Source organism: Caenorhabditis briggsae (genome assembly GCF_000004555.2).
Source record: "Caenorhabditis briggsae complete genome, chrX, whole genome shotgun sequence".
NCBI lineage: Eukaryota > Metazoa > Nematoda > Chromadorea > Rhabditida > Rhabditidae > Caenorhabditis > Caenorhabditis briggsae.
In genome coordinates this window covers 13513160-13538856 of record NC_013491.2, presented here as the reverse complement: position 1 = coordinate 13538856, position 25697 = coordinate 13513160, and the positions used below count along the sequence as shown (strand labels likewise).

The window sequence follows — 25697 nt, the reverse complement described above, 5'->3', positions numbered from 1 at the left end:
ATAAAAGTTCCCAGTCTCTATTCCTTTGGCAGACCACCAAACACATAGTTACCCCTCTTTAACGTGAACTTTATGTTTCGGAACTTCTGGGACTAGCTCTTCTTTGTCAATCAACTGACTCTTCCGCACGTTGATAGAGTAACTTATCCATTTCTCATCTACGGTAATTAGATTCACCAGCCAACTGAACGTGCAAAGAAATGATGGGAGAAACCTGCTCTGTCGACATGGCGATCCATATCATAGTCCTTCAAAAGAAGGGGTATGAATCGACCCAATTTTTAATTTTGCCAAGAGATTTCAATCTGTTCACGATACATGGTGAACTAACGGATAATGCCTTTGACATTTTACAAGTGGTTTGAAATAGATCCGCGTTCGCGACTCTTAGCAATTGATCGAGATCTGACTGACTAGGCCGTTGCCATCTTTCAAACTGAACTCCCCCAGGCGGAACTTTTCGAACTAGAAGCAGATTGTAGGCAATGACCGAACATGTTCCTTATATACACTCACAAATTTCTTGCAAATACCCGGTGTTTGAAGACGAAATAAAAATGAAAATATTATCATGTTGCGTATGTGCAGTTGGATAACGTTTGAAAGAACCGTCATTCCTCCAATACGTAGTGAGGTATGATTGAAAAAATTTACAGTGTAATGAACACTAATTACAGCTTTCCAACAAAAAAAAGTTTGGCCTTGTAAAACATTTAGAAAGCCATTTAGAATCGAGCCTCAAAAACAACCTTGTCAAAAAGGAAGAAACTTTCTTTCAACCTAATACAAAAGCGGTATTGGTTAAAAATAGCTGCAAACAAAACAGGAAAACTCTGAATCAAAACGAAACGCAGAGATTCTAAGAATACCTCACTTATTCCGACAAAGTACTTAATTATTGACTTTTTGGTTTTCTTTGACTAAATAAGGCTATTTCTGATTCAATTTTCGACCGGAAGGCTTTCTATATCCAATTGTTGTCTTCAAATAAACCAACTTTTTTTCTGTAAGCAATATGACACTAGGAAAAACTTGGTTTGAAACTCTATGACGAGGTCCTCACAAATTGGTTCTCATTCTCAGCGAATGCAGTTACTAAAGTCAGTCATCACTTCGATTTTTGATTAAAATCGTATTTTTTAACACTCTTCTATGGTTCAAAATATGTCAATTTTACTGAAAATGATCGTAAACAATGTGTCAACTAGGCAACTCGAATGTAAGACTCAATGGCGATTCTCTCATTATACCTCACTAACGTCTTCTGATGGTTCGAAAACGATCAGTTTCCCTGAAGATGATTATATCAACTAAAGGAATCATTCTTTCTCGGGATGTTGATTGAAATCTGATTTTTGATATCTTTTTGGTTGTTTAAACCAGCGACCAAAAATTTATAGCTCGCCCACCACATCAAAAATTGATATGTTTCCGTTTCCCCACCTACACAGATTTCAAAAATTTCAAGGTATTCCTGAAATAGTCCCTTTGAAGAAATAAAAACTTTCTATGTCATTCTTCTTGTCTTCCTGTTTTCTGAATTATTCCTGGCTGGTTCGGCATTCCCCGGAAATATTGCAACCATTTCTACGATTGTGATACTTATGAGCTCTTCTGGATTGATCACCACTATATGCCTATAGCTATGGAATTGCTCCTCCATGGGACAATTAAATTTGTGTTGAAAATAAACTTATTTTTTCCAACACATCACAAAGCATTCTGAATCTTATTCATATTGATGCCAAAATCAGACAGAGTTCTCAGATTCAGTTGAAGAAAACTTGACGAATTCATGTACACTTTGTACTATTGCACGCGCTGGATTTCTTCCATTGAGCCTTCAATGTGCTTTTTTCCGTTCACACGTCGCTTATGATCATTTTCCGGGATACATATTTGTAAATTTAGAACCATCACAAGAAAAAAATCTCATTTTCGACAGATAAAGTCAATTCAGTCAAGTCAGGTGTCGATCGAATAGAATCAGATGTATGGCTGTAGTTCCATCAGCAATTGTAGGGGTTTAAACTACCTGAAAATGAGAATTATTGTATTAAAATTAGGGCAATAATAAAAATTTTCCGCTGTCGTATTCCAGAAAAATCCATTGAAAAAACTTTTTCTTTCAAACAAATTTTTACTCGAAAAAACATTTACCGAAAAAAATATAAGAGAGACAGAGACGCATATCATTGATATGGACCCATAGGAAGAAAACGGTTGATGGTTGGGATCATAACAGAAGAAGAAGACGAAGTATGTTTGAGTCCGGAAGCGAGAGACGGTGGTGCGGAAAATTATAAAAAAAAAGAAAAGCTGATTTTCTGGGCAAGAACGGTTATAAAATGAATAAGCGCATAAAACCAGAGAGATGGGGGGGGGGGGGAGAGAAAAAGAGAGAAATTGATTAAGTGCAGCCGTTGATGATTGTTTTTTGTTCCTCTCTATAGCACATCAATTTATTCATTGGGGACAGAAAAATGCTGAAGGAGGGAGTGGATATAATCAAATCAGTTGGTGGAAAAGCGGATTAAGTAAGGGAGAGTTACGTTTTTTTCAAATGGCACGGTATATGCAATCAATCGAGGTGGACGAAATTAAAAGAACATTTTTGGATTATTTTCGGATGTTGGATAATGAAGGCTAGTATGGGGAATGAATACTAAAACAGTCTGAACGACAACCAATAACGGGATATTGCTCACTGCTCAATCAACTCTTCATAGGAGATTGATAGCGTAGCAGGCTGCCGTTTCTACCAATGGATCACAGACTCTAGAAAGGAGCTACGTCGGGAAGCTGGAAAAGAGAGAGAGAGAGAGAGAGAGAGAGAGAGAGAGAGAGAGAAACACCGATGATTGGGGATAACTACTAGTTGGAGAAGAACACGAAAATGAAGACAAAGCGATAGAAAAGAAATTCCTTGCAGAAAGAAAAGTCAATCAAGCAGATAGGAATATATTACCAGAAGCAGGAGAAAAAAAAAGAAAAAAGAGAGATAGCCTGCCAGAAGTACAGCATTTTCTTCAACAGATCTCCACAATTGGATGTCATTGACTTCAAAAGAGATTTAAACAATTGCTAACTAGTCCCGTGCTTTAAAATGTTTGTTTAACACTGTCAGTTGACAAATTGCTCGATATCTCTGGTAATTGAAATTATTGACATGAAAGTGTCTAGCCTATTAGAAAAAATATGGTATCCGATACAGACATAGGGAGCATATGAGTATTCAATATTTCACAAAAAAATGATGAGTTGGGTTGATACCCCACAATGATAAATTCTCGATGATCATTTCGACGATTGTCCTTCGACAACAATGGCATACAAAAGAGGTGCTATTCTCGATTCGAGACGTGTCGTATAAGCCTAGTACACATGATGATTATCGTCGCATTGGAGTGTCGAGGATCTGCAAAGAATACAAAGATTGATTGATTAATGTGCAGAGGTTGTGCTCTAAACAAAAGCGCTTGGCGCCTTCTTCTCTTTTTCATCATGTGGGTCGTCGTCGCCGCCGAGCACTTCTCATGGAAATTTTTTGCGCGCGGTTATCCTCTCCCGAGTGACTTGCACGAACACGTCAGCTCATGCCTGTTTTCAAACACATGCTAGAACAGCCAAACTTTTTTTTTCTAGCCTCACACTATTCATAATTTCTTACTTTTAAAAATACGCACATTTTTCTGAAAGCGCGTCCATCAGGCTTGGTCGGTCGAATAATCGGATATTCGATTATCCCAGTTTTTCGGATGGTTTCGGAGAAATCATCCGGCACTATTTTTTCGGATAATTTCCAGATAATAGAAGAATTCCCCGAGTATTTTTCCGGATAAACTCTTAGAATTTTGAAGAATTTCTCCGACAGTGACAAAAATTTCCTAGTACTGAACAAACCAAAAATTAGTATTCTAACAGATTTTAGTCTTCTAACAGATGTTAATTTCCTACTTCTTCTTGTTATTAATTCTGATTTTCATTTAAAAACTGTGTTTTTGAGTGAGTAGCCTTAAGTGAAGTCCAAAAACTTTTTTATCCGAAATACTCTGAAATTATCCAAAAAAAAAGACGGAGAAAAAATCGGATATCCGATTTTCCGAAAAATTATTTCGAAGAAAAAGTCAAATATCCGACTATCCAGAAAAATCCGGATAAAGATTCATGTATCCGATTCTCGGAAAACTTTTATCCGACCAATCCTGGTCTCAATTAATCTTACCACCCAATTTTTAAAAAAATTTAATTAACCCTCTGTTCAAGTTTAATTAACCCTCTGTTTCATTTCTCAAATGCCCGCATGATAAATTTATGTGCGTGTGTGCATCTTCATGTTCAATTGTCAAAAAACGGAGGTTTCGAAAGGCAGATGGCCGCCCTCATCCATAAAAAACCCGTCTTCATTTTAATCAAATGAAAGTGAGCCCTTTTGAAGCAGATGGCATAGGTTTTAAGGGTGGGCGGGCCCTTTTCCATTGACTTCCTGATCTAGTGCGCCATCATCTTTCAACCCCTCTCCGCTTCATTTCTCACTTGTCAGAATAAGTGCGCAGTTGCTAGGAAGTTTTTGACTTCATCCTTTTCAAATTTCTTCCCAAAGCACTCGACTTTCCAAATTCAATACTACCTTATTCTCTTATTTCTTACCTCGTTAATGAAACGAGCCATGCTGAATTGTTTCTCGTTTCTAGCCATCTCCATGAACGGCATAGCTAGGAGCTCTGGATACTTTGGACGGTCAGCATAGTTCTTCTCAAGACTGCAAATATATTTCGGTTATTTCAATACTCTCTCTCTCTTCTTCTCGTTCTTACCATCGCTTGACGAAGAATTGACAATCGGCACTAAATCCAGATTCCGATGGAAGCTTTGGTGGTGGCTCCTTGACGACTTGCTTCAACTGTTCAAATGGTGTCTTCCAGTTGGCGTATGGATGAGTTCCTACAGCAATCTCGATGATGGTAATTCCAAGACTCCACACGTCGGCTCTGACGTCATATGCAGTTTTCGTCTCGCCGTCGATTCTCTCTGGTGGCATATATGGCTTGCATCCGGCTTGAACAGTCTGAAAACGATATCGATTGATTTGATTGCGAAATGTGACACGTGTGTTGCGAAATGGTTCGATTGACTGTGGGACGATTTGACATCATTCTGGACAAATAGAATGACGTCGTTTTTTGAGAAAAAAATTCCAATTGGATTTTAGGGTGAGAAATTGTTCTGTCTTCCTCCCTCCATCTGTCTCTCTCAACTGACTAGACTGCAATATTTTCGAATACATTATTCAATTTTTCTATTCATTCTCCTCCCTAGTCTTATGATGTCTTACCTTTGCCAAGCTGTTTGTCAAGTGACCCGAAATTCCGAAATCGCAAATTTTGACTTGTCCATGACGATTGAGCAAGATGTTCGATGGTTTCACATCACGGTGAATCAAATTCAATTGCTCCTTCATGAAATTCAATCCCTCGATCACAGAAAGAGCCATCTTTCCGATGAATGGTTCCGGAATGTGCTTTCCAATCTTGTAAGCGTGACGATAGAATTTGTCGAGTGACGTGTCCATGACTTCCATACAAATCCAAACGTCTCCCTCGCGGAACATTGCACCATAGAATCGAACCATCTGCGGACAGCAATCACTTCTTCTGCACGCGTCGAGCTCGTTGAGCATCTGCTTTTGAGACTGATCGTTGATGGATGATTTGATACGCTGTAATTGGAAGGATTGTTTGAGAGGTACGTTTTTCAGGAATTTATTTTTGATTATAATTTTCTCATAGATTATTTATTTCCGATCTCTGCCCCAAATTTCTAGACGCGTTACTCATCTTTCTTTTTATTTAGCGTCGGCTGATAAGAAACGGTCCTGAAGTCATTGTGAACTCTCTTCCTCATGCATCATTATCAACTTTGTGCTTACTTCCCATTAAAAACACTTTTCTTCTTTTTAGCATCATCCTTCGATGACATTTTTATTATATTAAAATATTTCGCTTACAAGAGAACTTCAACAAATTGTAAATCCAGATTTTGATGTAAATTACAGGATATGTTGACAATACCCAATTCGGCTATTTTCGAGAATTCGAGAATTCGCTCGTCAGTTTTAGCTGAGTTATATCAGTTTATACCAGTTTGAATTATATCACTTTCAGTAAAAAAAACTCCTGTTTCTCTGCAAAACAGCAACTTTCGATGACACCTTTCTCAACTTCTAGAAAGTTTCAGGATTTGAAATTCATTGTATCATAACGAGAATCATATGAAATTTCAGATTTTCAATACTCATTTTAAAAAGTTCTTCAATTTTCGAAATTTTCCGCCAAAAATGGTTTTTGAGAACTTGTCTGAAATGCGAAATTTCACTAAATTTTAGGTTTTTGAAAAACTTCGTGTTCTGGAACGTCCTAAAGCAGAAATGTCGTTTTCAAAAGTGGTTGTTCTTGCATTAACGCGATTTTAGGTAATACAACTAAAATTTGTTCTGCTGCAACCGACGAGCGGGTTCTAAATTTTCAAAAAGTGTTTATGTAGGTTATTCATAACCTATTTTGAATTCATGAATCAGAACCAGTCAAGCGATTGTATAAACCCTCCAGATATAGAAAGTGATCAGAAAACGGATTTCCCTAGAAACTAACAAATCTCTTTGACTATTTGAAGAAAGAAAATAAATTTATACGCGTTTGCATCATTTAATCTGTCCAAGAATCAATCCACTCTTCTGACACTTGCTGCCAGATTCTCACATCGCCACCTTCATAATTCACTTTCTTCTCTTTTTTTCATTCTTTTTTCCTTGAAACTATACTCAACGCCATATTGAGGGCGCCCCCCCCCCCCCCCGACCGCCAAAAAACCAATCAGTGGGAGGTCGTACGCCGTAGAAAAGGTGAGATGTGAAAAAACCCTTCATTCCGTTTTATGCACACCTTCTCGTGATAAGCCAGCGGGTTCCCTATTCTTTTCCTTCTTTCTCTCTCTCTCTCAACCCAAAACGTTAGCATATTGATTCTCGCCTCCCCATAAGTTTTTACTCATCTTCCTTTCTTGTTGCCCTTGGTAACAACACTTCCTTTCCGTTCAATTCCTCTGAACCCCGGATGTATAACTATTTTTCTATCTCTGGGTTATTTTATCCTTTGTCTGATGCTTCTGCCCCATTTGACCAAATTACTCTAGGCTGCACTTTTTTGTGCGGGCTCAGCTTTTGTTTCAATGCACCAAAAAACTCAATTATTGGTTTGAAAGGCGTGCGGTAATTATATTGAACAGTCTATAGAATTCGTGCTTTGCAGATTTTTTGGGCCCTGGTTCTTTGAGCACAGGAAGTAAAAACTGATTTAGGATAGAATATCTTAAGAGAGATTTAAACGAATGATTATCTCATGAGTGTCCGATGTGCAGCTTTTTTATGTAGTCCCTCTGTTGAAGTCACCGGGGCTGACTAATCAGTCGGGATCTGCTACAGTATACCTTAAGTGTAGTGTCGAACTTATCAATTGATCATTTAGTCAAAAAAGTCCTAGATTATGGTTTTTCAAAGCCTGGAACATTCTCAACCAAAGTCTGGAACATTCTGAGGCATATAATTCGGAGAGTACGAAAATTTTGCGGTTATTGGGGGAAAAAAACGATTCAGTGGTCAAAAATCCTCAACTCGGGGGTACAAAATACCTGAAAAAGGCAAAACTTGTACCCCAAATTGAGGATTTTGTACACCTAAATCACTTTTTACCCTCTTGTACCCGCGAATCGTTGTACCCTCCGAATTATGTGCCGGTTTCTGAACCGGTGGTCCCGATACTGTTACTTCAACTTCTGAAGTTCAAACCAGAGAAACTATTTACCATTCACTAAAAGAAAAACTTCTTTCCAAATCTGTGGGGGTTCAACATTTTCCACTTTTTAGGCTCCAGGGTGTTCTTTTTCGAATATTCTCTAGAACCTCTCCTAATTCTCACCTTCACTGCCATGATAAGTCCACTTTGTCTGTGCTGCATCTTCTCCACAATCCCGTAACCTCCTTTACCAAGTTCCTCGAGGACGATTAGGTCAGTGGCGGCAATCTCAATCTCCTCGGATTCGTTTGTCAGCCTGAATCAATCAAAATCACTCTCAAATCTTATGTAATCCGCGTCGTTCCGCCCGTTCCTATTTCTCCGCGCCGCCGACACGCGTATTACTTACTTGATAAGACATCTGTCTTCCAGATTCATTGTTGGCGTCTCGACCGGCTGTGGCATCACGATTTTCATGCCAGGAAACTTGCGTTCACGTCCTAGAACAACTGTTGAATGATTAGTATGACACTTGATTCAACACCACTTACCTTTACGGTCCATGATGTAAGTTTCTGGTGGAGACGACCGTCCTACTCGAATCTACATATATTTCAGAATACGCCGACCACTGATCGTCTGAAAAACAAAAATGATGAAGATTCGGAAAAAATGGGAGAAACGAAACAGGCGGAGTCGAGAGCAAGAAATGGTGAGGTCTTATTTTTGGTTAAAAAAGGATGTGAAAATGGGGAGTTGTCAATCTCAATCTTTTCGAATTTAAATGTAAATTGGATGGTTCTCGCGACTTTAGGAAGTCTAAAATTGCTTTTTCGAGCTTGGCATGACAATTATCCATCAATCTCAAATCCATCCCTGAAGCTTTCTTCTTGACTGATTTTCTAGATGCGATTTTCCAGAGTGTGGCTATACATTTTGAATTCATAAGGTGCTAAGATTAGGCAAAAAAGTTTTGTACGACTTAGAATGCCCAAGGAGGTGAAAAAAATGAGAGAGAAAAAAGAAAAAAAAAGGAAAGAGTGAGAGGAGAGAGGTGAATTACTGAAGGCAATTTAGAAGGTTGCATGTAGCCAAAAAGCAAGAAAAGAAGGGCCCGTTCCTTATTTTTGTGAAATTTAATGTGAAAAACTAAGAAGACGAGGTCCGTTGCTCCTGGTAGCTAAAGCCAAAGAAAAAAAAACGGTTTATAGTTTTTCGGAAGGTAGTCATTGGAAACCTGAACAAACAAGAGATTCTCCAAGCTTTTTTTGGTCCGTGAAGGAAGAAAAAAGAAAAAAAACTAGAAAATTGACAAAAAAAGAAGGAGTGAAAAAGAAGAGGAGCCATGAATAGTTGAGTCATTCAGAAACAAAAAAAAGTGTGAATCATTAAACATAGGCTCCATGTCTTTTGTTTTTCGGCTGATTTTGAGAAACTAGAAATTATTTCTGCGCAGAATATTTTTTTTGAGGATGATTATACACTGAAGTTTGTCACGAGAACTGATTCAGACTAGACTTTTTTAGTACTTAACAGAAAATCCGACAAGCATTTTGTGAGATGTGCGGCATCCATTATCTATGCACACCCATTCCATGGGCCGCCCATTCTCAGAGCTAGCAGTGCTAGAAAAGGGCAAAACTACCGTATACCCTCATTCAGAGAAAAGAGAAGAGGGGCCCATTAGGATTTGGATGTCATAAAAGTTTATTTGAACGTTTTAAAATGAGCTCTCTTCCATTTGAGCTGTATTAAAAAGGGAGGGCTCCATAAAAACTTTTTTCTCTTTTTTCTTTTTTGACTCATTTTCAATTCCCAAGTTCAGAGAAAAAGAAGAAAAAGTTGGTCCCCTCATTCATTTCGAATTCAAATTGCTCATTTCTCATTCCGCCCTCTCCTTACTTCTCACTTTCTCGCCCTTTTTTGCAAGCGAAATGAAAGCGAACCTTTCATTTTCCCATTCTATCCTTTTTTATTGTCTTCTCTCTTTAGAACTTGATTCGACTTCACGAGAAGCGTAATAAAAGTAAACGGAGCTGATTTATTAAGGGAAATGGGTGGAAGTCGTACGATAGAAAAATAGGAGAATGGGGGAAAAGGGAGAATTGAGAAAATAGAGGACCGGCTTGAAATGTATTGTTTTAGTCAAGTTGGTCCGATGGAATGGGGGAATGGGAAAAGAAATAATTGGTGGAAATTTATAAAAAAGAAAAGACTTCGAAAAAATTATGTGCAACAGCAACTGAACAGTCTGCATTATATAAGTCATCATGAAAAGTTGCGAAATTTCCAAAATTCGGGAATGCAGAGACCACACGCAAAACACACATGAGTAAAGTATTTTCGTGCGAAACCATCGATGGTCAGACTTTTTGAAAAAAAAAAGATAAGTTAAGGAAATAATGAAAATAAAAAGATTGCGAAACTGTTCCTTCGAATGACTGTGTCTGCGTTGGCAACTCGTTATAGATTTTATGAGGTGGAATAGAGGGGACGTCTAAGACTATCTAATCCGGAGATCTGGCCTTTGGAATTCCTCCAGGGAAAAATTTGGCAAACTATGTATTACCTATTCGCACTCTCAATCCATCTATTGTCTTTAGGTCAAATACAGTAATCTAACTAGACCATTCCTCATTAATCTCACAAACTGTTTGAATTTAAAAATTCTAATGTAAATGGAAACTTTAAAAAAAGAAGTTGCTTTGTTGATGAGAGATAGAGACACGCACCTCCGAAATCGGGTTGGTGTCTGTTCAAAAAATGTTGGGTTGTCGGGGGGCACTGTGTACGTAAACAAGTGATAAGAAAATCGACGGCAAAAGTTACGCAGTACACTTCGCTCTATCTCTATTTCTGTCTCTACTCTCACGCCAGAGACGATCACTTTCGACTTCTTCAGTATTTGCTGCATATGTTACTTTCTGTTCGCCATTCTCAGTCTCCACTCTCGATCAATCTCTCGTCACCACACCACTCGCTCTCCCTCTCCCCCTCCCTATCTACCACCTTTCCATTTGTGGATAGGTATTGTATGCGCGTATTGTGTTGTTCGGGGCGTCTATTCTGCAGTACTCCTATTCTACTACACTTTCCTCCCTCCCTACTGACACCTCGCAGATTCTCATAATATTTTTTGTCTGTCTTTGCGCGAGTTGAGATTGATGAGTCATAGAGAGAGAAGGAGGGTTTTTTTTGTGACAAAACTTTACAAAATACGCAAAAAAACGCAATGATAACAATTCAACAAAAAAGGAGCGAAGGAAAGTAAAAATACGAACGAGACTAACTTGTTTGACCAACAAATGATTAACGGATAAGCCTCAACTTGAATAAATTAAAAATGAATATGACTTCAAAGTTTCTGACATTAGGCAAAATACGAACCCAATGTACGAGAAAACATGTTTTTCAGTTCATTTTGACCAATTTAAAGGGCCTGGAGCTTGGCTGTCAAGTGTTCCATCACTTTGAAATTTTTGAAGGTTATTAGATGAAAAACTTTGCATTAACAAAATTTTTGAAAATTTTTAGTTTCTCAGTTTAGTGCTAATTTCCAAAAGTCACCCTCTTTTTCTTTTTTTTTTAACTGAAAACGTAAAAAAACATGTGCCCTTCAAAAATAAATAAAAAACTGAAAAGCTAGAAATAAATAAAAAACTGAAATGCAAAGTTTTCAATCTAAGTCTGTTTTATAACCTCAAAAATTTCCAAAGTGATTGGGCACTTGATAGCCGAGCTAATGGCTCCTGAAATGGTCAAAATCAACTGAAAATACGTTTTTCAAATATATGTGGCCGGCACTGTAGGTACCTACACAAATCAGAACTATTTGAAGCGTGAACCAAAATGATAAGATTTTTCAAACTCCAGTCAAGCAACTATTAGAAATTTAAGAATGTAAAACTTGGCGACTCACGTTTTTTCAAAATTGATATTAGATATTAGAAATAATGACTTTGACCTTTAGAAATAATAAGCTCGATCTCTCCGACTTGGATCTAAAAGAATAACTGAGCTAGATGGACGGAGAGAAGCAGAGAAACCGAGGCCGCGACTAATAATAGGCTAGCCATGAAGCCTTTTGGTTTCTTCCAACACGATGCCCCGCCCACTTTTGTGCATAAGACGTGGCTTCGGTTTGTGAAAAATGCCTAGAAGAGCGCTTTAAAGATAGATTTATTTCTTTTCGGGTGCAATCTTTTTTTCAATTTCCGGAACCCGACCCCAAAAAAACCCAAAAAAAAGGTAGAAACGGCGAACAGGGAGCCTGGATAAAAAATGGGCTTCCGTTTACTAGGGGAAGAAAAGAAATAGAGATCTCTTGAACCAAAAGATCGAAAATTCAACTCCTAATCTGAAAATTCGAAAATATATTCTCTCATTCTGAAATTGGTTTATCCGGTGCTTGGGAACGGGAGCGGCGACGTTTCCAAAAAACCGCGCTGAAACGAAAACTATGTCTTCTGAGAAGACTCTGATGACGATGAAGAAGGGGGTGTTGCTCTTGCAACAAAGAGGATTTTCATTGCGTCATCGATCACAGAGTCATAAAGTAAGCTGTCGGAAGTGCACTTCTTTTTTTGGAGAACTTCCGTTTTGTCAATAAGTTCGTGCACTGGAATTTGGAATGAGTGGAATCATCTATTTTCTAATTTTGAGAAGATAAGAAAGAGAGAGAAAAACAGAGAATAGTTTTGGAATGGAAATATTTGAACTGAGTAGATTTGATCTGAGATTAGGGGGAGAAGTTCGGGGAACTGTTGCTATCTACTACGTCAAGATCGTCAGAATAGATGCTTATCTGATAAGCTTTGTTGCTACGTCAAAAGTCACTTTCACTTTCAAAACATTTTTAATTAAGAAATTTTTGACAGAATTATTTTGGTGTCGGATGGTGTCGGATAGATCAAAGAGGAACCGAATCAAAACATATTACAATTTGAATACTCCTTGAAGTATGTTTACAGAGAGAGACTTGCAAGACGCGTGATTTGCAAGTAGCGTGATCTACAGTAATCCCGTCTAGACAAAGCTATACTTTTCAGAACTAGAATATATTCAAATACTAAAAAACATAGGGCCACAGAATCTTAGAATGCCTTGATTTTCAAAACTTGGAAACTTTTTTTCCAAAGCAAGTTTATACCCAAACAAATCTAATCAGTTAAACGTTTATATATTTTTAGTCTAGACCAAATTTTCTGAATTTCATGTCAATTTTTACTGAATCAGAACTTCATGATTTATAGTTCTGAGTTTTGTTTTTTTATGCAAACTAAAAATCAAGAGTTCAAAAATCACCTGTTCTTTATTTTTAGTGGCTCTTCTTTGTAAAGTTAGATTGGATTCAAACAACTAATTTAGCCCATAATCAGGTGTAATTACAAAAAAAACATAACTCATGGATTTGACAGCTCAAAAAGTGTCAAAATCAGAAGCTTTATCTATCGCTAATGGACTCATCTGTTCTAATAGTAAGAACTCGATAGAAAAATTCTATTGAGTTCTGATTCATATAAAGAATAATTAGGGAAGGCTACTTGTTTTGAATTGAATAGCCACCTGAGCTCCCGGAAGTTTTTTGGTTTGTTTTGTTGAAAGAATATAGAATTATAGAGTAGGAAATTTAAAACAGAATAAGAACTTTGCGAATTTTGAAAACAAATTCTCTCTCTAACCAGTAATTTTGAAAGAGTGGGCGTGATTGAAAAGAAAATTGTAACCTTTTCTCGAAAATCGAAATGGCATATGTGAGAAGAAAACCAGAAAGCTTGAAACCGATAATTTACAAAAAAAAATATGAGAGAAAGAGATGGGAAGGGTATCTGTTTGGATAGCTGTACGGATTGGGCTAGATAAAAAAAGGCATGAAAAAGACACGTGTGTGTGACAGGCCGGCTCACCCGTCGGGGTGTCTCATCTACAGAAATTCTCATCTCAAAAAAGGTTATTTTTAGCAGTAAAGGCAACTAAATGGGTCCGTAGAAAAAGGCTGAGCCAACCTGTGGACCCTGAAGCTACAGCGAGGACTGACATACGCAGAAGCAGGAAAAGCAAAACACATTGAATGAAAAGCGCAAGTAAAAAATGGAGAAAAAAAGATGGGGGTCGATTGAACATGTACACTTTTTTCTTCTCCTTTTTTTGCTTCTGCATTCTCTTTTTTTTTCTTCTTCTCATTTTTATTTTCCTCCCATTCCGTTTCTCACCACATATATCTTCTCATTTTTTTCTGGTACTGACGCAAATGAGACTAGAAGGAATCATGTTCGACGCGAAGATGATATGAATGATCAATCTTGTTAGTTAGTTGATTTTGGTTTTCATTTTTGGGGAGAAGGGTCATGAATATTGAAGAGGAGGAGTAGTACCCTCACTACTTGGATGTTTTTTTAATGGCTCAACTGCTAATAGAACTTAACTGCTAATAGAACTAGGAAATGATTAGGCAGATAGCTAACAGCAGTTCAGAAAAAAGAGGAACGAATAAAATCAAATAAAATGTCTAGACGGGAAATTTGAGAATTGACTCCTAGAAGCTTTAGAATTCGGATATCAAAAACCAATTAGAAAGGGAGCGAGAAAGAAGATTACGAATTGTCGGGGGCACAGAATGATGTGATAGTGTTCGTTGGAGGATAACAAGTATGGCGCGGGGTGAAAGAGATTAGACTAACTCGATTCAACATCTTTGTCTGAAAGTGCTTTCTGACTCAATTACAGCTATTATCTTCGATTTTCAAAGATAATGCGATAATAAGTGTTTTTGGGGACTGCTCGGGGCGGCTAGACCGAATAATGAGTGCTCCGCAAGAAAATGAGTTACTGTAACGGAAACAATTTTCTAGCGCTGTAGACATCTTTAAGATGATTGAAAAGTGTTTTTAAACATTAAAATCGTTTAACAAGGGAACCTCAACATCTTCAAAAAGCAAATTTCAATAAAAAATTTGGGATAGTTGAAAAATATCCTAACTAGACGCTTCTGGAAAGTGCTCTGCTCTCCAGTTTTGGTCGAGTTATATCAGTTTCAGTGCTGAAAACCATGTTCAGAGGAAAACGATTTTCTCAACTTCTCGGACGTTTTGGAACGTAAATTATGATGTATTATACTTAGAATTAAATCAAATTTTATATTTCAGTCATTTTCTTGAAAAAAAATTATATTTTGTTTTCGGAATTTTCCACAAAATTTCAGAATTATTCGAAAATTGAAAAAAATAATTTTTTTTGAGAAAACACTAGAAATATAAAATTTTATCAAATATCAAGTAAATTACAAAATTCATGTTGGGGAACCTCCCAGAAATTGAAAAAATCGACTTTGAGAATTGCTGTTTTGCAATCAAAACGCGATTTGTGAGACTGAAAAAACTGCGAGCGAATTTCTAAAATTTTGAGAAATATCCACATATTTTCTGAAATTTTCAATAAAATCTGGGGTTATGAAGTTTTGAATTTCCCTTGTTAAAGAAGTTACTGCGGTCCCATTATCCCAGAAAAACTATAAAACAGATTCTAGACATTGTAATTACACAATTTCTACCATATTGAGCTAAAGTCTTCCGATGTCATACCATATCAGCTGAGAGCACCGTTTTCTGCTCCCTACTTGAAACTTCTCTTATCTGACCAAATTTCATTCCTAGTGCTGCACACATCAAAAAATCAGCGCGTCTCAGTTTTTATCAATGTTTAGAAAAACATTTTATTACTGAGCACACACAAACACTCGACAGGTCATTTAGTAGGCACGGTTTTTTGGAATGATTCTCACGTTGTCCACTTTTAACTGCAGCTGTTAATATCGAGAAAAATAATGGGATCTTTGACATTAAGAAAGCTATTCAACAAACTCTCTGAAAAGGAATTTTCGAATAGACTGAGGAAAAAAAACACTGAAATAAAGATATAGATTGACGGGACCCAAGTGCAATAGAAGAGTTTCACAGGGCTTCAAAAAAAAGAAACGCTGTATCATTGAGCACAATTTGATTAAGGTCTTAAGAATCAGTTGTTCAGAGTACGGGCACTAGAAAAGGCTCTGAATGTTTTTTGTGTTGCTCTTCGAAAACTGAATTTCATGTCACAAAACACGAGAAGTGGTAAATGGGTGGAAGAAGCAAGAAGGGAAGGAGCAAGAAAGGTTTTTGTCGCTTTTAATTACAACCTTCCTTGCGCTGCGAATTTCGCCTCCTTTTTGTGCTGCACAGGGGGACAGAGTGGAAAAAGAACAAACTCCAGTTTTTCCATCAATTTGATAAGAAAAACTAGGAAAAAAAAGTTTTGATGGTGGTGATTGGTCTTGGACTGAAAACGGGACGACATACGATACTGGAGAAACCCCATAGCTCACAATAGCAGAAAATCAGCCACATTCACGGAAAAGAAAAGGTGTACAGAACAGAAATTGTATTAAGGGTTCTCGGTTGCTTTGTCGCGTTTTACCGGGAGAAGAATAGAAGGTAAAGACAAAAAAAACCATTGAAATGAGGAACAACAAAAAAGGGAAGGCAATGATGGAAGAGAAGAAGAATAAGAAGCCACCGGAAATATTAGTTTTTGTTTGTGTATGTATGACATTTTGGCACCAGCCGAGCCATGAAGAGGTGTGGGTGTGAAATAGGATGAGTTTTGAATACTACCCACACAAATTTGTTTAGGTTGTGGGCAAGCGAGACATTTCGAGACATAAAAGGGCACATTGACTGGAATAAGTGTGAACAATTGGAAATTTGACTCTGTTTCAGCCTTTGCTCAATGATATTGCTCGAAAACTTTGAGTCATTCCGTGTACCTTATCACCAGATGAACCATAACAAGAATTTTTCCAGCTGCCTAGCTTTCTAGTGACGCACTATCCAGCGGATGAAATATTTTCTCTCGGACTCTGAGAACTTCTGTCTGGGAGAGATGGCCTAATCTGTAATTCAGGAATGAATGAGCAAGTGATCACTCTGAGAAAAAAGTCTATAAAACTTAATACGTGACATTTCTTTCAAAAAAAAGCATTATCTCTTTTTGACCTACAAGTAGGAGGAGAGGGGTAGACGTTTTTTGTTAATGATGCCATAGAACAGCAAAAATCAGTCTGATCTCAAAGAGAGATGCGATTTTGAACAAGAACAAAATCAGATAAGCCGCTCCGGACGTACGCCATAAGAAGGAGGAAGAAGAAGACCCTGATATCTGGGGGTTCGAGAATGAGGAACAAGAATCAAACGGAGCATGAAAAAAATAAGAAGAAAGGAGGCGAAAAAAAGAAGGAATAGAGTTGTATTATGCTTTACTTCTTAGTAAAGCCAACGGATTGACGTAGGTTGCTTTTCTTCTGGCAGACAGGAGATGGGGAGATGGGAGGAAGAAAAAATGGCGAGTGCGTGAAGACACAAATCAGCTTCTGGTTGGAAGAACAGCGTCCGCGAACTGATTTTGTCTGGTGAAGAAAGAATCTAGGCTCCTTTTTAAGGCGACTCATATATCTATCATCATGGCAGGTGAAATGAGTCGGGACGATGATGTGAGAGCCTTCATTTTTTCTTCATTCAAGTTCACATGGCGGAACGTGGGAGGTGAGGTGATTAGGATGAAGGAAACAAGAAGGAATGATCAGAAATGCAGAAAAGTTTCTCCGATAATTGAATCAGGTGTTCTCATAGGATATGTCACATGTCCTTTTAGTATCAAAATCAAGAGAAACCGACATAGAGAGGGAGAGAGACATAGTAGAGTGAGCTAAAAACTGATTATGAAGAAATTGAACCAGGTCTGATTTAATCGGATGTAATGAGATCAAATTCGATTTCTGATTGCCTAATTCGCATTTCTCAAAAAATTCGAAACTCATTAAAGCGGAAATGAGATGCAAAAAATAGGAGGGGGGGGGGGGGTGTATAAAAATCAATGCCGTTGAAGATTATTTTCACACACCAGGGGCAGGATTTTTTCGCCATCTCGCGCATCTTCATTCTCCATCATTTCAATCTAATTACATTCGATTGCCTAGTCATTTTTGTTGCCTTCTTCTTCTGACCTTCCATTAGATGATAGTTGTGGTTTCAAAGAATTTGTACCCACGAATGTGAATACAAAAGAGTGAGTTTTTCGTGTGAATTTTTTTCGAATTTTTCAGTTGGAATTTTGAAGTTCGCTAAGTTCATTATCATTTTTTCCTAGAATGGCGTGAGACTGGAAAAAAAACAAAAAATTCGAGTCACAATTATTCTTTTGTTGTTCGTTTGAGTAGAAAATCAGAGGATCTAGTCATACGAAAGAATTTGAAAATTGTTATTGAGAAGAAAAAAGAACTGTTTCCAAGATTTTTTCTAATTACTAGAGAAGCTATAAAGTTACTCAATATGTTCAATAATACCTAGTTTTTCATATAAACACCACGTTTTTTTAAAAAAGAACTGAGAAAAAACTTCGAAATTCCGGCGGAAATCGAATCAAAGTTTGCAAAAACTCGCAACATCTGCGATAAACCGCATTAAAAAATCCCATATATCAAAGTGAAGGTACGCAAAGTGGCGTCGTGGTGTTTGCACCAATAATGTGCGCCCTCTGGCCCGCGAGACAACGGGGTAGGCCACCCATCTGTGCGATGTGCCCTTCCTCGCTCGCAATTAGTAAACACACGAGTCAAGGGTGAAACGATTCTCTCTTTTCACCCCTCTTTTTCTCTCTCTCTCTCTCTCTCTCTCTCTCTCTCGCTCTCTTCAAAATACATACATACGCACTCTAATACTTACATACACACCCACTTTCATTTCGAAACGAACACACATGCTTGCTCAATTTGAATTTCGGTATCTCTCTCTCCTCATGTAAGATAGAACTCATGGAAACTGGGAGAAAAAAATAGGAAGTAAGACGAAAGGGAGAAAAAAACAGACAACAACATTCGAGTTTATGACCCCTCTCAGCATGTTTTCGTCAGTGAAAAATGTGTTTGTTCCGTGGTTTTTTTTTCATCCCATCTTCTTCTTTCTCTCTCAGCTATTTTTCCCATATCTCTGTGACTTTGCAACTACCACCACTCATTCTGTTTTTTTTTCGCCTCTATTTTCCACCCTCACAGATAGAAGTAAAAAATCAAGCAACAAAAAAAAACAGAGAATAAAGAAATAGAAAAGCAAATATCGGTTTACGTTTTTTTTTACTTTCACATGCGAAAAAAAGAAGAAAAACTGAAAAAAAACTCTGCCAAGGTTTTTATTTCATGTTTATTTATTTTTCTTTTTTCTTCTCCGCTTTCTGCCTCTAGAAACATTTTTTTAATCCGCTCTTTTCATTTTTCTCCGCCCTCTTCTAACACCCAACCAGTACAGTTTTTATTTGTTCAAGATGGTTTCGCTTACAGGGGCATTGGGAATGCCTCCGTTTCGAGAGCGACTCGGGACGGGATGCACCAAGGATAGCAAGGTTTGTTTTAGTTTCTGTTGATTGATTAACTTTCGAATAGGCCTCACTAACTCGTAGGATTAGTTCACTTGGTTGCTTTTTGCCGCCACCGAAACACCGACAAGCATTGTGTACTTTTTCCTAGTCCGAGTTTGTGTGTTTTTTCGTTTTCTTTAGCCTTTCAAATTCCACAAAAAAAAAGGTTTCTGGTTTCAGGACTCTGGCATCGAGGTTCGACCAAAAGCAAAACGACATCGAAACCGAGCCCGCATGCAAACAAGGTTCGTTTTTTCTTTTTTAAATTATCGAAATCCTCTAGATATCCACTCAAAAGTCCTCTCCCTCTCCACTTAAAAATTTTTAAAACCTCCTCCTCGTGGTGTTTCTTTCGAAACACATGTGGCCCGTAAGGTGGAAGCCGAGGGGGAGATTTTGAAGAATCAATAAGACTACACCCTCGCGTTTCCGTCGCCCTTGGTCGTTTTTGTTCGCACCTATACGTGTAGACTTTTGAAGCGAGAAAAAACATGATTTTTCCTTGACAGCAAAAAAAAGCGATCAAGGAGACAAAAAATGATCTGACGAAGGGAAAGTGCGGACCGGACAATTTTTGAAAAAAGACGGTGTTTTCGTTTTTGTCGAAAATTGTGAAAACGCTATACGAGCTAAAAAATCGGGGTGGAAAAAGAAGAAGCTGACTGAGTGAAGGCGAAAAATTGAAAGTATGATTATTAAGTCAAAATGAAATTCGTGGAAATTCGAAATTTGCGAAGGAATAAGACATATATTTGCGAAGGAATAAGACAAAATATCAGATACTTGTAGTCTCCAAAATCGGAAATTTTGATTTTCACACAAGATTCAAAAACCAAATCATTGGCAGAAAATGAGTAAAATCATGAAAGACCGATTTTTAATTGCAGTCCGATGCTTAGCTAGGAGGGGTGAAACATAGATACCGTAAACACTTTAATAGAAAACCACTAAAACCGAAAACTGTAAGCCCATATATCTTGGTTCATGTTGAAGATATAAAAAAATTGGGATACTGATAAAATATTTATCATAATATCAAAAATATTTTTTTTATTGATTGTTTCTCGATATATTCTACAGGAACCGAGATATATGAGCTCAAAGTTGGCTAGCACTCTTTTCGGTCAACCAATTAAAAACAACTTTCTAAGGGATAAATTGAACCATCACGAAGACTTGTTTGGAAAAATAGGTTTAGGAGCTATTCATTAGGTCGCGAAAATTAGCTCGTTCTCTTACTCAGCTTGCAAATTGATATTTTCAAAGTAAAACAAATTTAGGAAATGCAATGGAATCACAATGCAAGCTGAAAAGTTTTCCCTTAAGAAATTATGCAGCAATTGGGTTAAAGTATACAGCGCGAAGATCTTTTCAGTGAAGGTTTTAATTTAAGATGCTGCTCATTGACATTTATTAGTTCAAAAAAAGACTATCTGCGACCCAGCTGCTCCTAGCAAATCAAGCTTTCGAAAAATACCAATAAAATTTTCAAAACCTTGCAGAAAATCCAGGAACTAGAAAAATAGAAAATTGAGAAAATAATGGGGGAAGACTGAAGAAAAAGAAGAATTGGTTGAATCGGCTGGGTCGAAGAAACCTCACCTGTTTTTTTCTTCAATCTCTATACCTCCTCGACATACCCTCTGTTTTTACCGCCCTCCCAACCCAACCAACCCATCAGACACACCAACACGACTCGCTCACAAAATATCACACAAAACACAATCGCAATCGAACCCGGAGTGTCTTTTTATCTTTTCCTTCGACGCTTCAATATTTGCAGCGCTCGCAAAAAACCAATCAGTTCGATAGAGGAACAAGTAGCCGATAATCGACAAGAAGACGCCAGGCGATATGCCGAAAATTCGGTTGGTCAAATAGAACATAGGAAATTTGACAAACTATGGTAGCAACATCATTTCAGATTGTCATTGGATTATGGCTAGTCGTCCTGTATGTAACAAACCTCACCTTCGGACTACCACTCAAAATAATGTGGCCAGCGAGGATCAATCAGTAAGTGCTTTTTTTTCAGTAGTGTGAAAGCATTGGGAAATAGTATCTTTGAAAAAATCATCAGAAATTGTAACAAAAAAATCACACTTCTCCCAAAAACTTTGTTTGTAATCTATTGCGAAAACCCGAAAAATCGGTGCTCAGTGTGCTTAGAAAAAAGTGAACACAGATTGAATGAATCTGACAAATGATGATGTTTGTGGAAAGGGGGTGGAGCTTAGACACATTCGGGGTGTAGGCGTAAGTGCTGAAAATAATTGAAGCCTTTAAAAAAAGCCAAACGTCCGGCGGTTGAAACATCAAAAAGATCTTTTTTGATGGATTTTTGGTATATTGAATTCGAAAAATTGAAAAAAATTGCCACCAAGAAAAAGTGTGAAGATCATTTTGTGGAAAAGAAGAGGGACTTTTTATGAACTCCAACTGAGCAAATAGACATTGAAACTATAATCTTTGCGCAGTAGTGAGCAGTTTTTTTGGAAACGAGAAGGTTTTTTACTTTGCACACGCTCTGAAAAAAAAATTAAAAACATGATTTTTGATGACAAAGAAGAGAAGAGAAGGTGAAATAGGCAACAAACAATATGAGTAATTCAAAATAACTACAAGTTCATGTTTTTCAGCGCCGCCGTAGCTCTCAGCTATCTGCTGATTGGAATTTGGGTGCTGTGTGCCATCTATTTCTACATCAGAAAACGAAGTGACGAGATGAGATGGCACAAGACGTATCCAAAGACGTACTACTTCGCGTGGATGGTTCAATTAATGGGGTTCGCTCTGTAAGTTTTTGGAACATTTTATTGGCACAATATTTGTCGACTGGCAGATTCCTGGTCGACATGGGCCACATGATTCTTTTCAAAATTGAAACTATGAATATCAAAACAGAATACCAGCTCAGAAAACTTTAACATGGTCCGGGCGCAGTTTTTTCGCAGGGCCGATGATTTCAACCTGCCCAGCTATTGAATGTCTGCCGAAATGTTGTTTTTCCCAGGAATTTCAATTTTCGCGCAAATTATCAGCCGGTCTATGCCGGCCCGGGAGCAGTAGGTCGATAAATATGGCTGAATTGTTGGCGTAACGGTTGGCTTCTAAAAAATCATAATTGACTAGTCCGTGCTCTGATTGTTTGCTAAACTTTAGAAAACCTTTCAGTAAGCGAATTCAACTGTTTAAAAATATCCGTTACGGTGCCAGAAAAATTTGCCGAAGCAGATCAAGTCACTTTACACCTTACTGAGCTACTTGTTCAAGAGATACCAAAATCTGCTTTTAGAAGAAGAATAGGCTTTCCAGCAAAGTCAGAGTTTAAAAAAATCTCTAGTTGTCGTTTGCTTTAGGAACACCCGCATCCTAGTCTTGCTTCAGAAAACCAATTCTAACTTCAGGTTCTGCTTGGCTACCTACCCACAAATCCACCGCTGGAGTCTACTCGTGTCCATCTTCTACTTCTCCTTCTTCGCTACCATCAGCAACACCTTCTTGTAAATTGATCATCATGACCACATGAATAACGAACCATTCACTTCACGCAGTTCACTTAAAAATCTTTCCCAAAAAACCTCACCAAATTTTGTTCCTGTGACTTATTGAAAATGTTGCCTTAAATTCCGGTTAGCTGCCGAACCCATCCCAACTCACTTTTGTTTCGTAAAACTCTTCAGGTTTAAAGTTTCACAATTTCGGATTCTCTTATCATTCATTCTGTTAGACTTTGCGGATAACGTGCCTCGCTGACTAACACAATTGACCACGTGTTGTATGAACTAGATACTCTATATTTCTCATTGAAGCTTTCTCTTAACGCCCTCATTCTCTCTCTCTCTTCTTTTTTAGTAATTCTGATCTCTTGCACCTGAACCTCCCACCCACTGAAAAACTCAAAATAAGCATTGCCTGACTGATGTTTCTTATTGTTGATCTTTGTTGTTTTTTTATTAAATTCATAGTTCATTACAATGAAACATGACTTCTCAAAACTGATGATTTTTGGGTATAATTAAACAAATATTTTCAATCTAAAGAGTAGCTCACAGGTTTTGTTTTGAAATATGACACGATAATAGCCAACTCAAGGCGCAACCCTCATTTCATACCCAAATTATTGGGAGATGAACTTGGAATGAAAATTATCGAATATAAACAACTGTCTTTTGAAAGAGCTGAATTCCAAAGGGAAGTAATAAAATATCTCAAATGGCTCCTTTTCAATTAGATAAAAGTAATTAGAGTTTCACAAAGTGTCCATTCGGCTCGAAAACGTCCTATTTTTATTTTTCCCAACTCATCTGAAAGTAATTTTCAACCGAATGTTGTGAAATTTTAAAATTATCTGAATTAAAACCCACAATGCATGTTCGTTGTCTTATTTGTTTATAGAGCTCTTCAGTGTCGCACACTTTGCTATCAGTGCATGGCATTCAAGGAACCCTGTGAATATATAGCAACTGTTTCGGAATAAAGCGAATAGCACAAGTCGACAGGCAGACAGTCATGAGCTGCGCTTCACACAATTGCGGAATGATCACAATATAATATGCTTATATATTCTCCACACCGTGACGGTTGCAACTCGAAAATATTGAACTTTCTAGTATGAGAAAAACATCAGTACCACCTGAGTTTATATACTCGAACGCTGCTCCTATAATCGTTCCTTAACCATAATCGTCTCGACTTCTGTGAAAAACATAAAAATTGCATATTGATAGAATGTTTGCCATAAATCTCAATTTCTGTTAGAAACGGCAAAAAAGTTTTGAAAAAAAATTTAGTGGTTTTTCAACAGCATTTTATTATTTATCATCTGTCTGGTATCTCTTATAGGAATTGAGATTGACAAGATCAATGTGGAAGCTCTATTGTACCAAATACGGTATTTCAGCAATGTGTTTCACGATCTTCATTCTTTGTCATTTTCCACTAGCCGTTCAATTTAATCTACAGTTCCGGTCACTTACCGTTTCGTCCTTCAGAATAATAGTTCCGAATTGTATGCAGATTAGTTGGTTGAGTACGTAGTGGACATTACAATGTGTCGTTTCAACCGTGGTAAATACTGAATTCGAATTTGATTTTGTTCGAAAAAAGTAGGACACATGTTAAGGGACAAAATTACGATTGGAACCAACAACAGTTTTTATTATACTGATTTCGAATATGGGACAGTAATGCTTTTCGTTTTGCTGAACCGTTTGGATGGGATATGTGATTGTTGGGGCTAGTTCGGTTGCATTACAATAATTTCCGGTTTTGAAGTGATTTGATTTTTCAAACCTTCCCCTTTTTTCTGAATTTTGAAACTCTGGTATTATCATCAGTTTGGGAATTTTGTTTGGACACTCAAAAGTGAGCTTTGTTTAATTAGTCTCTACCAAGAAGAAATATGAAAAAGAGAAAGTATTGAAAACATCACGGGGTATGTTTTCCTGAGCCCTAATAATGACTAATGCAAATTGTCACCGTCTGAGCTTGGAAAATATATAAGCACTTTATAGTAGAATACTTGGCTCATACAATGTTTTTGCGGAGAAGCAGCTCGCTTCTGATTGTCTACTCGTCCTACTCACTGACTACTATGTATTCTGAAACTGTTTCTTTATGTTCACGGGGATCCTGATTGCCACACACTGGCGAACCTTGTGAACAGATATGACAACGGGCATTCAATATGAGTTTTTTAAAGTTCCATTTCAGAATTTGAAAAATTAAGGCAATAAATACTTTTAGATGAAGTAAAAAAAATTAGCAGATGACATTTACAGACCGAATGGGTGAGAGAATGATACGAAACGAAAGTTTATTCGGCCTCACGTTCGAAATATTTGAAATCTGTTCAATGGAACCCAATTCCCAATTATCCTAAATATGTATGTATCTCTTATCTTGTCTTCTGCGAATGAAATAACTTATAATATGTCAACGTTATTAAGTAAAGTTTTCCGTCATTGTTCGATTTTTACCATGTTGAAAGGAGATTCGCCTTCATCCAATTTTTCATATCTATTGCCAGTTAAAAATGGAAAAAATTCCGGAAATATACACCTACTAAAAACGTTCAGTATTTCTTCAGACTGTAACTTCGAAGCCAAATGAGCCAGGACTGAACTACGATATTCCACCGTACTGATTAAAAAACCCGCGTTCGGAGTATTTAGTCCATTTTGAGAGTTCAAAGGTGGGGGAACAGGAGATTCTTCGGAAGATTTTTAGAGTTAAGGTATGCATTCTACCGTAACGGTGTACAACGCTTACACAGGTAAAATGCGAACGGGTCCGTTACGGACGCTTCGCGTTTGCGCGCGGTTGAAATAGGAACCGCATACGGACGCACGCGAACCGTTTTCAGTAAATAGCTGTACATTATTCGGATTGATCCGTATCCTGTCCGTTCACGAGCTCCGTTTCCGATCCGATTGCGAATCATGACCAAACGGATCCGTTTGC

At 37.6% G+C, this 25697-nt stretch overlaps 2 protein-coding genes across 2 annotated transcripts; one reads left to right on the top strand and one right to left on the bottom strand.

Moving 5' to 3' along the window:
- Positions 1 to 2600: 2600 nt before the first annotated feature.
- Positions 2601 to 8354, bottom strand: Cbr-sek-1 (the record flags this gene model as incomplete). The annotated part of the gene is made up of 7 exons (XM_045240017.1): positions 2601 to 2675; positions 4651 to 4762; positions 4818 to 5068; positions 5336 to 5719; positions 7974 to 8106; positions 8200 to 8290; positions 8342 to 8354. 7 exons carry the CDS (start codon positions 8352 to 8354, stop codon positions 2601 to 2603), a joined length of 1059 nt encoding a protein of 352 aa, XP_045096062.1.
- Positions 8355 to 19139: 10785 nt separating this feature from the next.
- Positions 19140 to 22739, top strand: CBG16801 (the record flags this gene model as incomplete). The annotated part of the gene is made up of 6 exons (XM_045240016.1): positions 19140 to 19217; positions 19413 to 19477; positions 21016 to 21100; positions 21157 to 21248; positions 21872 to 22027; positions 22640 to 22739. 6 exons carry the CDS (start codon positions 19140 to 19142, stop codon positions 22737 to 22739), a joined length of 576 nt encoding a protein of 191 aa, XP_045096061.1.
- Between the last annotated feature and the right edge of the window lie 2958 nt (positions 22740 to 25697).